Below are 12,439 nucleotides of genomic sequence, written 5' to 3' on the forward strand. Positions count from 1 at the left end.
TGCTCTGACCATCCCACCCCATCTCACTCAGTGATCAGAAGACTCACGTCATTAGCTTCTGTGGACATTTGAGGTCATTTGGGCAAGGAGACCACATTACTCTCTTAATGTGAATTTGATACAGGAAAGGGCAGTTAAAGTTCAGAAATTTGGGTCCTGATGGGTGTGGTCTGTAAGCTGAGTTCGGGCCAAGGGGTTAAAAAGGGTCTACCTAAGAGAAGACTAAGACACCCAAATCTCTCAACTCTGTTCTTGTCCTTAGTTCCTTGAAGGGTTTTGCTTGTTCTCCAATAGTTGGGTACTTTTTTTTTTAATTGTGAAAAAGCCCACGTCCCTATTGCCCAGCTCCTACTACTATCTTGATGTTGCCAACACTTGCTTCATCTAGTCTGTCTTTCCCCTATTTTATCTAGAGTGTTTTAAAGCAGATCTTTCACATCGTTCTACTTGACCCCTCATTCTTCAGGAGCCATCCCTAAAAATATCATTGTCAGTTTTTAACTCTACTTCTTTCTCATTGTTCTCAAAGTCTGTGAAAGAGCTTTATGGAATTTCCTATAGCATCTCAATTCAGTATTTTACAGTGAAGGAATAATCCTTTGTTTTTATTTTTATTTTATTTTACTTGCTATAACAGTGCTGTTACTGATTTTTCTTTTTTCTTTATCTTTTTAAAAAGATTTTATTTATTATTTGACAGATAGAGGTCACAAGTAGGCAGAGAGGCAGGCAGAGAGAGGAGGGAAGCAGGCTCCCCGTTGAGCAGAGAGCCTGATACAGGGCTCGATTCCAGGACCCTGGGATCATGATCTGAGCAGAAGGCAGAGGCTTTAACACACTGAGCCACCAGGCATCCCTGTTACTGTTTTTTATTAACTCCTCATAACAGAAGCATATTAATGTATGGTAGACAACTCATTTCGCTTTTACATTTGTTTTTCCCCTTCAATATGTTGTAACAAAATTAATCCCATGCTTAATGTACAGAGATGATTGAAGAATCTATGAGATATGGCCTTTATGCCATAAGTCTGTAGTCAAGTATTCCTATAGATAAGAAGACAGACATTTTCTTGGCAAAGATGTTCTGCTCTTGCCCAAAGGTTTTTTTCCTTTCTATAATTAGTACATTTCTCAGAATAATAGTAATACATATTTACAAAAAAAAATTCCATCAGAATCTATTTTGTCAATACTTAACACTTTTTGGGGAATCTTTTCACAAGTGAGTAATGTTTCATATAATGCTATAGAAATCTCCATCAATTATTTATTCCAGAGTTTAGGTAATTACTTGATTTATAGTTTGATTTTTGAAATTAATATTATATATAAAGATGATAAATGACTTAAAATAAGCAGCATTGGGGTAGACTTCCTTGTGTCCTGACTAAATGCTTCCCTCTTTATTCTGAAAGTTGAGGCACATGTTTGATACCCCCAAGTCTACATTCCAGACATGCCACAAAGATCAGTAAGTCGTCTTCAGCTAGAATGACTCATCCATTGGAAAGGTGATCAGTCCGTCAAAACCAGAAGGATGGAATGACTTGCAAAGATCCTCTTTAACTCTCAGTGAAGGGTGTGTATGTGCATTTGTGTATAAATCTAAACATGGCTCGAAACAGATGTCTGAAAAGATTTGTAGATCTTTCTGAAAGAGACTAGGAAGACCTTAGTTCAACTTTAAAGCAATATGATTTAGAATCCTGTTGACATCGAACACTGCCTGCATAGCAGAATTTCTTTATAAATTCCAGCAGTAGATTAATAATGAGGCTCTCGAGTGTATATGAATTACCTGTCAACCTCAGTCTTATCATTTAGCCCATTACATCGTTATATGTTATTTGACATCATTTGAGATATTGTCAGGTTTGTGCTCCAAGATGTTGTGGAACTACTCTCTGCATGAGCACAGAATGCAGGTTCCACAGTGTTCACAGCTCTATGAAGAATGTTTAGGGTATTACAACAGTACAGTAAGGTCTCTCTTTTTTTTAAATTTATTTTATTTTATTTTTTTAAAGATTTTATTTATTTATTTGACAGACAGAGATCACAAGTTGGCAGAGAGACAGGCAGAGAGAGGAAGGGAAGCAGGCTTCCTGCTGAGCAGAGAGCCCGATGTGGGGCTCAATCCCAGGACCCTGGGATCATGATCCAAGCCAAAGGCAGAGGCTTTAACCCACTGAGCCACCAGGCACCCTGACTTTTTAATCTAAAATTCTGTTATTCAGTTGATTTGAATTATACTATCTGGCTCTTTCTTTGGTCTTGGTGCCAAAACCACATTTGTTGTGACACAGTACTTTTCTTAGTCTTCCATTAAAATTCAAACACCATTGGGACTAAATAGGCACTGAACCTTTATCATCTATAACACCTCAGAAAAAATCACTTTTAGATCTGCAGCTGTCATTTTTGGAAATAGATGGGACTTGAGGCGACTGGATGATAAAATAGGGAAGTATTGACCCCAGCGGGAAAAGGAGTCAGTCTGTGCAGGACTTGCAACCTCAGATGCCTCCCGGGGCCCCTTAGTGACCAAAGTGTATGAAATAGCCAGCAGAAGAAAATAGGTTTAAGAGCAATGTACATGTCTAAAATGATGGGTTTTAACTTCTTGTCATTATTGTGGTTTTACAACACAGCACTGCAGGGTTCCAACAGGATGGCCAAACAAAAACATCAGAGATGATCATTTTGGGGCCTCTGTTATACACACGCGGTGCGGTAGGTGGTAGACTCGTTCCGGTGGATCCCCCACTGAATACTGAATACTGTTAGGGACAGTTGAGGGCACTGGAAATTTGGGAACAAAAGGGTGCTGAAAAAGGAGATAAGGAGCTATGAAGATTAAGAGCACTTTCGTTCCATTCCTGAGACCAGATCCTGACTTAACTAATGGCAAAGTTGGATGCTTCTAGTACCTTCCATGATTAACACAGAGGCATGCATCAGAATCACCTGTGTGGCTTTGCCAGACTACAGAGTACATGAAATTATCCACGCCTCCCTCCAAACTAAGATTTCGATGTCCGCATCTGGTTTGGAGCATGGTTGGCTGTATTTTGGATAAATCCTTGACTTGATTTAGTCAAATCCTTGACTTGATTTAGGTCCACATAGCTGAGGACCTATGCTCTTGGATGTTGAGGTTCCCTGATTACCGTTTGAAATATGGGAGTAAGTATCTCTACTCTCAAAATAGTCACTAAGGAACTGCATTACAATTTGGCACATTTAAGTTGTCAGAGTGAATTATTTCATTTCATAAAATAAGAATAAAAAAATGCAATATATACATAATTTAAGAGCTGGTTGTAGATATATGAGGGAGGAGGAAGAAGTAGGTACTTTAAAACTGAGCTGTTGGCAACTTCAGATGTCGCAAACCTAGTGTTAAAAAGAGACATAATTACACCTGAATTGGCTTTGACAAAAGTCAAATTATATCCCACAAGTTATAATAAACACAAGCAATAAAAAATTGTTATGATGACAACTAAACTTTCTTTTTGTTCTGCTGTCCAAGAAAGGCTTCTTACTGCATATGAATTTTTATTTCAATCAAATAGTTCAGGTTTAATCACTAAAGATAAAAAAAATGTTGCATTTCATAGAAATGGAATCACACAATATGTGGTCTTTTGTAACTGGCTGTGTTCACTTAGCGTGTTTTCAAAGTTGCAATGTTGTCAGTCTCTCTTTTTTTTAATTCCTCGTATTTATTTAAATTTTTCCTTTTTTACTTTTGCAATTACATCTCTGGAAAGCAATACTTTTGAATTTCAAGTTTGGATATCAGGTTAACTTTGTAAATGCATTTGGATTAAAGAACTGATTTGATTTAAATAGATGAATTATGTAGTTGTTATCAAACATGGCATCAATTTTTTTTTATGTCAAACCTCGTTTTATTTTTTTAATTAGAAAATTGTTTCCATTAATTTTTTTTATCTGGGTGTGGGTGTGTTTGAAACACAATGTTGCAGTAGTTTCAGGTGCACATTGTAGTGATTGGACAAGTTTTTATATTATGCTGTGTTCACCACCAGTGTCGCTCCCATCTGTCACTGTACAGTAGCACTATTACAGTGTCATTGACTGTGTTTCCTATGCTGTGCCTGTTATTCCCATGATTTACTTATTGCATAATCAGAGACAAAGTAGATTCATTGTTGCCAGTGGCTGGGGGTAGGGCCAGATTTGGAGGAAATTGGGGAGTTACTGTTAAGGAGGTTCATTTTTGGGGTTGTGAAAATGTTCTGAAACAGATGATGGTGATGGTTGTATAATGCTGTATATACACCAAGAACCATCGAATTGTATGATTTAAGCAGATGAATCAAATTAGTATTGTGCCTTACATCTCAATAAAGCTGATCTTAAAAAATAAAAAAAAGTAAAAATGTATATAGTTTACTTTTTTAAAGATTTTTATATATTTATTAGGGGGGGGGGGGAAGAGAGGGAGAAGCAGACTCTCCAAGCAGGAAGCCTGACATGGAGCTTGATCCCAGGACACCAAGATCATGACCTGAGCCAAAGGCAGACGCTTAACTGCCTGAGGCACCCAGGTGCTCCTGAAATATATACATAGTTCCCAAAAAAGGACTGCCATAGGGCAAATATGATTAGTTTGTTGTAAAGAACTTTAGATCAGAAATAAGAATTTTCTAATGGAAAAAGTTGTTGGACATTTCAGATTACCACAGAAGTTTTCAGAGTTTCCTTCATTGCAGAATCAAAAATCTGAGTTAAAAGAAGGAACTGTCTGTTGGAATAGTTAAAGCGTGGTACCCTACTAGAGATGGCATGCCCAGCTCTTCAGTATTGTGCAGGGATCTGATGTGTTTCGCTTTGGTAAGCCGTCTACCATCTTATATTCCCGCTGTGGGTGAGATGAATTGCTGTGCAGTTAAGGGGGGATGGTTTTTTTCCTCATGTTTGTTGACATTTTCCCAGTACCTTCTAAGGAGCAGCTGAGCATTATTCCCCTTTTGGTGTGTTCTAGTCAGTGACTATTTTGTTGGCAAAATGGCTCCAGTTCATGTTTTGTTTTTTTTTTAAGATTTTATTTATGTATTTGATGGAGAGATACAGTGAGAGCAGGAACACAAGCAGGGTGAATGGAAGAGGGAGAAGCAGGCTTTCCTGCTGAGCAGGGAGCCCCATGCAGGGTTCGATCCCAGGACCCTGGGATCATGATCTGAGCCAAAGGCAGATGCCTAATGTCCCAGGCATCCCAAACTCATGTTATTTTGACTATGGACACACTTTTAAAAGATAGATATAAATCTGTACGTGTATACACAATTTCTGTCAGCACCAAGAACTGAGATGCTAATATTTACAGAGCTTTGGCTTTCTTACACTGTCCCGAATGTGTTCCGTAGATTGTCTCACTCACCCATACCACACTCCGTAGAGCTGGGAGTTAGTGCCTTCTTCTCACTTAGCAGGTACCACACCGAGGCTCAGAGAGTGGAGGGAACATTGTTCACAGCCACACAAGTGAGAAAGGCTGCTGTTGGTCCTCATTCAAAGTGGGCTTAAATCCAGAGTGGAAGCACTGAATCTCTTTGCTGTTGCATTAGTGGCTTCTAATTGGGAATTTGCAGATTAGCAATTCCTGTAATCCACTGGGTTCTAGAAACATCCATCATTTTTTAAGTTCTAACAGTGTTGTGGGGAACAGCAAAATATCTTTAGGGCATTGGTTCACAAGCGTACCTAAATTTTGCAATTATCTGGAAGTTAGAAAAAATAAAACCAGTGCCTGGGTCCCACCCTCCTCTGTTCTGAGTTAATCAGTATGATTGTGGCCCTGACATTGGGATTTTTAAAATTCTCCCAGGTGATTCTAATGGGCAGCCAACTTTAAGAATTCCTGCTTTGAAACAACGCAGAGTTTTAAGTTCTGAATTCCCATCCTTTTGTTAGTTAAAAAATAAAAATTAAATAGTTATGTTTCATTACAATAGTACAACAAATTTGCTTTAGAAACCATAGACAAACTAAAAACATTATAATTATCTGTAATCCCTTCACTAAAAGATGACCAGTTCAGTATTTATGTTTTTTTCCTGTGCATGTTTATGTACTTAAAGTCTTCACTATAATGTTACTCATCTATAGAATTTTATATATTTAATGCCAGATTGTCTCCTGTTTTATGTAACTGTATGCTTTACCAGACTGAGAAATTCTCAATTCTTATACACATGTATTAGTGTTGTTGGATTAATACTTACAGACCAGTAACTCTCCAATGGGTCAATATGTCTATTAATGGGGAGTTTGGATATTATTTGAGTCAGCATTTAGGAAACTGATTTAGATGTCTCTCCTTTGTGCTCATCTTATACAGCTCTTTTCTGGACAAGCAAACCTTGGTTTACTTCCCTGTCTCTCTTCTAGATTACTGAGACAAAGCCCCTGTGGTTTGGGGCCCGGGGCTCTAGCATACCGTACATGCTCAGGAAATGCTGGAGTTTTCAGAACTGAGGTCGAAGTGGTGGTTATAGTCTGAAAACTAATGACTGAAATAAGTTCAGATGTGCCTGAAAAAAATTTGGGGGGGATGTTGGGGTGGTGGAGAGAGAGGGTAAGAGTCAGGACAGGGGCTAGAGGACACGTGAAGATAGGTAAGCTGCAGATCCTTCAAGAAAGGTAAAAAGTAAAAAAATAAAATAAAATCAAAAGAAGGCAAAAAGTCCTCTAGACTTCCTGGCCTTGGCTCCACTACCCACCCCGCCAGCCCCTGCCCCTGCTGAGTCTCAGAGAGCTCCCCCTCGGACTAGCCCCCTCCCCACACCTCTTATCTTTCCACTCCCCCCCCCCCCCCACCCTACTCAGCTGTCCTAATAAAAAGGCTGAGTATATTGAGACTTTCAGAATAAGAGCCAAATAATTTCCAGAGTTTGCTGCTTCCCAAATATTTTCCTAGTAAAGATTTGGAGGAGAAACCCCTGTAGTGTGATGGGGTTCAGTTAGGGTACAACCGAAGCTTATCAGCTAATAACTGTGACTGTCCCATTTTTTCCTACACAGGTGGAGGTTGAGGGAGAATTTAAATAAAAGGTGGGGAGAGGGCTCAGAGCTCTGGTAGGCTGGTTTGAGATTACCCCAGAAGAAAGGGCCAAACTGGGAGACCTTACAGGTTTACTTGGTGAACAGCCTTGTCATCAACTGGGCCCAGACAACTTCAGCCTGCTGGAGGAGGTATTTTTGAAGATTTTATTTATTTATTTGATAGAAAGAGAAAGAGAGAGAGAGAGAGAGATCATGAGTAGGCAGAGCAGTAGGCAGAGAAAGAGGGGGAAACAGGCTCCCTGCTGAGCAGAAAGCCTGTTGTGGGGCTTGATGTGGGGCTCGATCCCAGGACCCTGAGATCATGACCTGAGCCAAAGGCAGAGGCTTAACCCAGTGAGCCACCCAGGTGCTCCTGGAGGATGTATTTTTGATACTGAAGGCATAAAGCCAGACATCTCTGCATCACATGATTTACAAAGGATTTTTCTTTTTCATACAGACTTCTTATAATGTAACTATAATCAGTAGATTTCTTAATCATACTCAATCACAAGACCGGTAAATCAAAATTACTTATAAGTTCTTTTTGGCTCTTAAAACACCTTTTGTGTTATGATCTTTATTTGCTCATTATTGACCGCTTTTTAAAGCATGTTTTTGTTAAAAAGGAGAAATTACAAAAGTACATCTTTTACTTCCTTAGCAAATAAGATGCATGCATGATTTATGTTGCTGAATTATTTTTAGGATTGAGGCATTTATATAGCTTCAAAAGCTATAAGAAAAATTCAAAGCTATTTCCCTATTCTTCTTTCTCCCTTTTTTATTGAATTCACAGTGACTTTTAAAGAACATAAAGACATTAAACATCTTGCTTTACTTTGAATTCAATGATAAACAAAATCAAAGGATAAAATAACAAGCCTGATTTATTTATCTGAATAATGTGTGTCTCACTATAAGGTTATAACGAAAGCGGGGAATCCTTAGAGTCACATCACGTAGTATAGCAAATTAAAAATAAATAAATAAATCAATAATCAATAAATAAATAAATAAATAAAATATGCTAGCGGTGATATTTATTCAGATAAGTATCAGATTTATTCAGTCAGTCCAGTAAAACTGGGAGGTTTCTGGAGTGCCCGGCCGGTTGTCAGAGCCAGGAGAGTATTATGATTTAATGCTGTCTTTTCTGCTGCATTTGATGAGCTGTCCTAGAAAAACATTTTGAAGCAATAAAGCATCCATTTGGCTCCTAAGTAATGAGGGAGGCAGTGCTCTTTCATTAACTATTTATTCAGGAAGAAAAGTGACCAACTGCTAATAAGCTTTATCCAAAGAGGGTGGTGGAAAACAGGAGAAAATGCAGAAGTGAGGTTCTGTTCAATTTCATATGCAATTAACAAACACCCAAAGCTAAGCGGTTGGTGCTCCTCCTCCATGTGACTTCTGGCTGGCTGTATTTAAGTGCAAGTGCCTGTCAGACGCATGAAAGGCCCCTGGGTTTAAGGAAGGATTGTGCCGTCTACACCAAAGACAAAAAGAAAGGAGGCGATGAGCGGTGAGTAGCTAAGAGGAGGCTGATCTCTGTAGTTCTGAACAATGGGCTTATTTCCTAAGATGAACAGTAGTGATTGAGGCTTGCAGAGTTGCTCCTTTTGTTTTTAGATGATTACTGCTTTTTTAGGACTTGAGACATCTGCTCCATAATGCAGTATGTAGACGATCACTTGATCGAATGGCTTCTAATTTGAGAAAATTTCTTATTGGCTATGTAAGTAAGTATATGACTTGTTATTTAGAGAGAGTTTTGAGGTAGGCATGTAAAGTTCGCTCGTCTTCCACAGGTAAATATAGGGCCCCTTCTTTGCAGTGAATGCGTAGGATTTAGCAACTTCAGGATTACACCGAGAATACTGTATTCACACATAAATAGAGGCTCCTTTCAAGTCATTTCAGAATCTCACTTTTGAAGCGCAATCTTCATTTCACTTGCTTAAGCCTTTTAATACAATTAATTTACATTCTTTAGTGACATGATGAAAAGATGAAAGTCACAGTTCTCTTCTTCCCTTAACGCCAACTGAAAGACTTTTAGGTTAATTCTTCTGCCCTGCTCTCACTAAAAAGTAGTAGTAGTTCTATTCAATGGGGGAAACACCCTTCCTATTTAAATCATATTAAAATAGACAACGGAAAGGATATGTAAATCCAGCATTATTTAATAACAGAATATTCCTGATATTATCACAAACTGATTATGAATTATTCAATATTGCATTCCTTTGGTTTTCAGTTTTTTGAATTTCCATATTGAAAACTGTGTCTGAATTCTAAGTTTACTATGAATTATTCTGAAGTATATTTAAAAATCAGTTTTCAACATACATTCCATGAGATAGGAGTACATTGTTTATTCGTGTTCACAGCCTTTGGTACGGGGCGAAAAAAGCCTCAGTAAGGGGGATGATACTAGAGACAAGAAACGCCTCCTTGGCATTTTTCTTTCCTAGCCCCCATTGTATCGTACTTAGAGAACTAAACTCTTTTATGTTACAGAGACTCTTACTGTCTTCACCAAGGAAATGAAGACTACAAGATTAGAAATGGAATTTCCTCGTACGATTGATTGCTAGGTTTTACAATAATCTGTCTTGTTGGTTATTCACAATCATTTACAATAATCTGTCTTGTTGGTTATTCACAATCATTAGATCGAATTACCCCTTTCAGATAATCACTCCATTCAGAAGACTGATGCTGTGTGCTGAGAACAGGAAGGAGATGGAGGACTGGATGAGCTCACTGAAGTCTGTACAGACCAGAGAACCTTACGAGGTAAAGTAGCATCTTTTCCCGGCACCTTCTGTTCTTGGAGAAGGAAAGTCATTCGAATATAGCTAAAGCTATATTCTGCAAAGAAAAGTATGTGCAGATTCATCAAGCAACCTGCTTCCATCTGATGTTGACCTTTTAAAATTTTTAACTTAAAGTGTTTCCATTTTAAAAAGTACACATTTGAAATTTTAATCCTAACTAAGTGCATCCCTGAGGTTCACTGTCTGTCGTCTTGTTCTCTTGGTTGGCAAATCTGTGCTCACGTCTCGTTTCTAGGTGGCCCAGTTTAACGTGGAACATTTCTCAGGGATGCATAACTGGTACGCCTGCTCCCACGCGCGACCCACTTTCTGTAACGTGTGCAGAGAGAGTCTTTCTGGAGTCACCTCCCATGGCCTGTCCTGTGAAGGTACTGTAGCCCGGGGCCTGCCTTCTCCCTCACCACTGACCACACTGGGAACACGCTGCCAGCCTAGCAGAGAAATGTGCCCCCTGCAAGCCAATTCCCGTGGGTGGAAGCAGGAGCTGGGAGCACCTCAATGGGAACGTAGCATTAAGATTTTACCGTAGCTTCAAGTGGAGCTCGACGCACATAGGACCAGCTTGGGAAATGTTTTTGCTGAGGGAAGGATGAATACAAATCACTGGGAAGGAAGTATAAATCAAAATGTAGCATTGCATGTCTGAGGAACTAGCGCCTGCTGCTTAAAAATCGTCTTTAGACTGTATCCGTCTTTCTGGTTTTCTGGTCTTCTTTTTCTGTTCCGACTGATTATGAGGACAAAACTTTCAGTGAGGACAGTACAGGCTCTTTGACAGAATTTCCTATTGTTATTTCTGTTTCATTGTTTTAAATGTTTTCTTTTATTTCATTTAATGTTTAATTGAATGGATGCCATCCTTTTTAATTTCTTGAAAGTTTTTTGAAAATAAGCCTAGGGCTGTTGTTTTCATTATAGGATTTATGGGTGGTGATGGTGGTGGTGGTTTTTTAATAAAAAAGCAGTGACCAACAGAAGCAAATATACTAATACCAAGAGAAACCTCATAACTTCTTCGACTTATTTAATTCCATACCTCAGTGATCACACTACTGTGTACTACTTTCTGAACTAGATCTAATACTAATATTAGCTTTTTTCTCTAATATAAAAAAATCTGCATTTTGAACATAACTTTACTAGACTCCATAATGAAATAGTAATAGAGTCCCAGCTTTCGTTCACTTTAAGGTAGCTCCACGTTTTGACTTTCGTTTCCTGATCTGCAAACCAGGGATAATAGTCATTTATATTCACAGATGCTATGAAAATTAAATAGGAGAATATATCTGCAAGGAAACTACTTTTCTAGTCAAATAAATTGTGGAAGGTTGTAACTTTGCTCTGTAAGAAATCCGTCAAGTAAATAACTACAGATTGTGTCATGGCCCAAGGCATTAAAATTTGTGAAAATGAACATTTGGAAGGGACATTACACATTGTTTTTGTTTTTGTTTTTTTAAGATTTAAAGAGTGGTTGCAAACGAGATGTAATTGCCCTTTATGACTTTAATAATCTACAAGGGTTCCTGTGGCTCTGAGTTACTCTTACCAAGTGTAATACTCTGAGGTGTTACTTTGAAGGTCTTTTTAGTTGCCTCCTAGTCTCCCATTCCAAAAATCCTAAAAAATGTATCAGATCTGAGATACTCTCTGGTACCGGTACCCTACTGATTTGATTTATGCATTATTAGATATATTTAGTTGTTTGTATATTGAGTTTAAACTGGGATGACTAAGTATTTTTCCAAATCTTTTAAAAGAAAAATGAAAATTGTATTAACTGATGAGAATAAGAAACTTAAGGTCTTTCAATAAATTTATCATTATTCTGTTAATAATGAAGTCTTCCTGACTGTTTAATGTCTCAGTTACTGTATTTTTGAATTACAGTTTCAGAAGAATATATGTTAGTCCTCATTTTCTCTGCTGATAAAAATTTTAAATACGTGGTGTCTTGCCCATTGGTATTGTTAGAACTGTAGCAAAAGGTTTTAAAAATCCCAAGGGTTTTATGAATGTATAAAGAAGTTTTTTTTTTTAATTTTATGAGAATGTGATTATTTAGGATCATTTTCTTATAATCCAAGTCATACTTAAGCTTTAGACATTCCCCGCAAATCTGAATAAACTCCTTGCTTGACAAAAACAAAAGACATAGGATGCAAGAGCCTTTAAAAGAAAAACAGAGATGCAAATACAAGAAAAATTCATTCCACAGTGAGTGAGTAACTTTGTATTGGAATGGAATTCAGTTTCTAGTGTGTGAAGCCATCACTAAATTTACTTAATCCTTCTGCCCTTGTTTTTCACAGGAAAACAAGCCTGTACTGATTTGTCTTCTGAGTTTGTGTTGATTAATTACTAAAACTGTTATTTTAAAGCCTTGTATATGTAAAATATAGGAGTGAAAAATAGACAGAAAATACTTTTCATAAATGATTCCCTAAATCAAGAACATCAGTAATAATTTCAGAGCCTATTTGTTCTTCACAGTTATTTAAATAGTAACTGAA

The 12,439-nt window shown here is 37.8% G+C and overlaps 1 protein-coding gene across 9 annotated transcripts in view; it reads left to right on the top strand.

Annotated features, from left to right (window-relative positions):
• DGKH (diacylglycerol kinase eta) overlaps positions 1-12,439 on the top strand; it is a 205,109-nt gene that overhangs the window by 99,292 nt on the left and 93,378 nt on the right. For 8 of the 9 annotated variants that reach the window (XM_059144622.1, XM_059144623.1, XM_059144620.1 and 5 more), the window contains 2 exons: positions 9,778-9,882; positions 10,159-10,291. In XM_059144622.1, the coding sequence (XP_059000605.1) occupies positions 9,778-9,882; positions 10,159-10,291 (238 nt within the window). Of the gene's footprint in view, positions 1-8,069; positions 8,606-9,777; positions 9,883-10,158; positions 10,292-12,439 lie in introns of those variants that run through there. The other variant, XM_059144627.1, reaches the window with a different exon arrangement.

Source organism: Mustela lutreola, chromosome 13, assembly GCF_030435805.1.
Source record: "Mustela lutreola isolate mMusLut2 chromosome 13, mMusLut2.pri, whole genome shotgun sequence".
In the NCBI taxonomy this organism is placed as follows: domain Eukaryota; kingdom Metazoa; phylum Chordata; class Mammalia; order Carnivora; family Mustelidae; genus Mustela; species Mustela lutreola.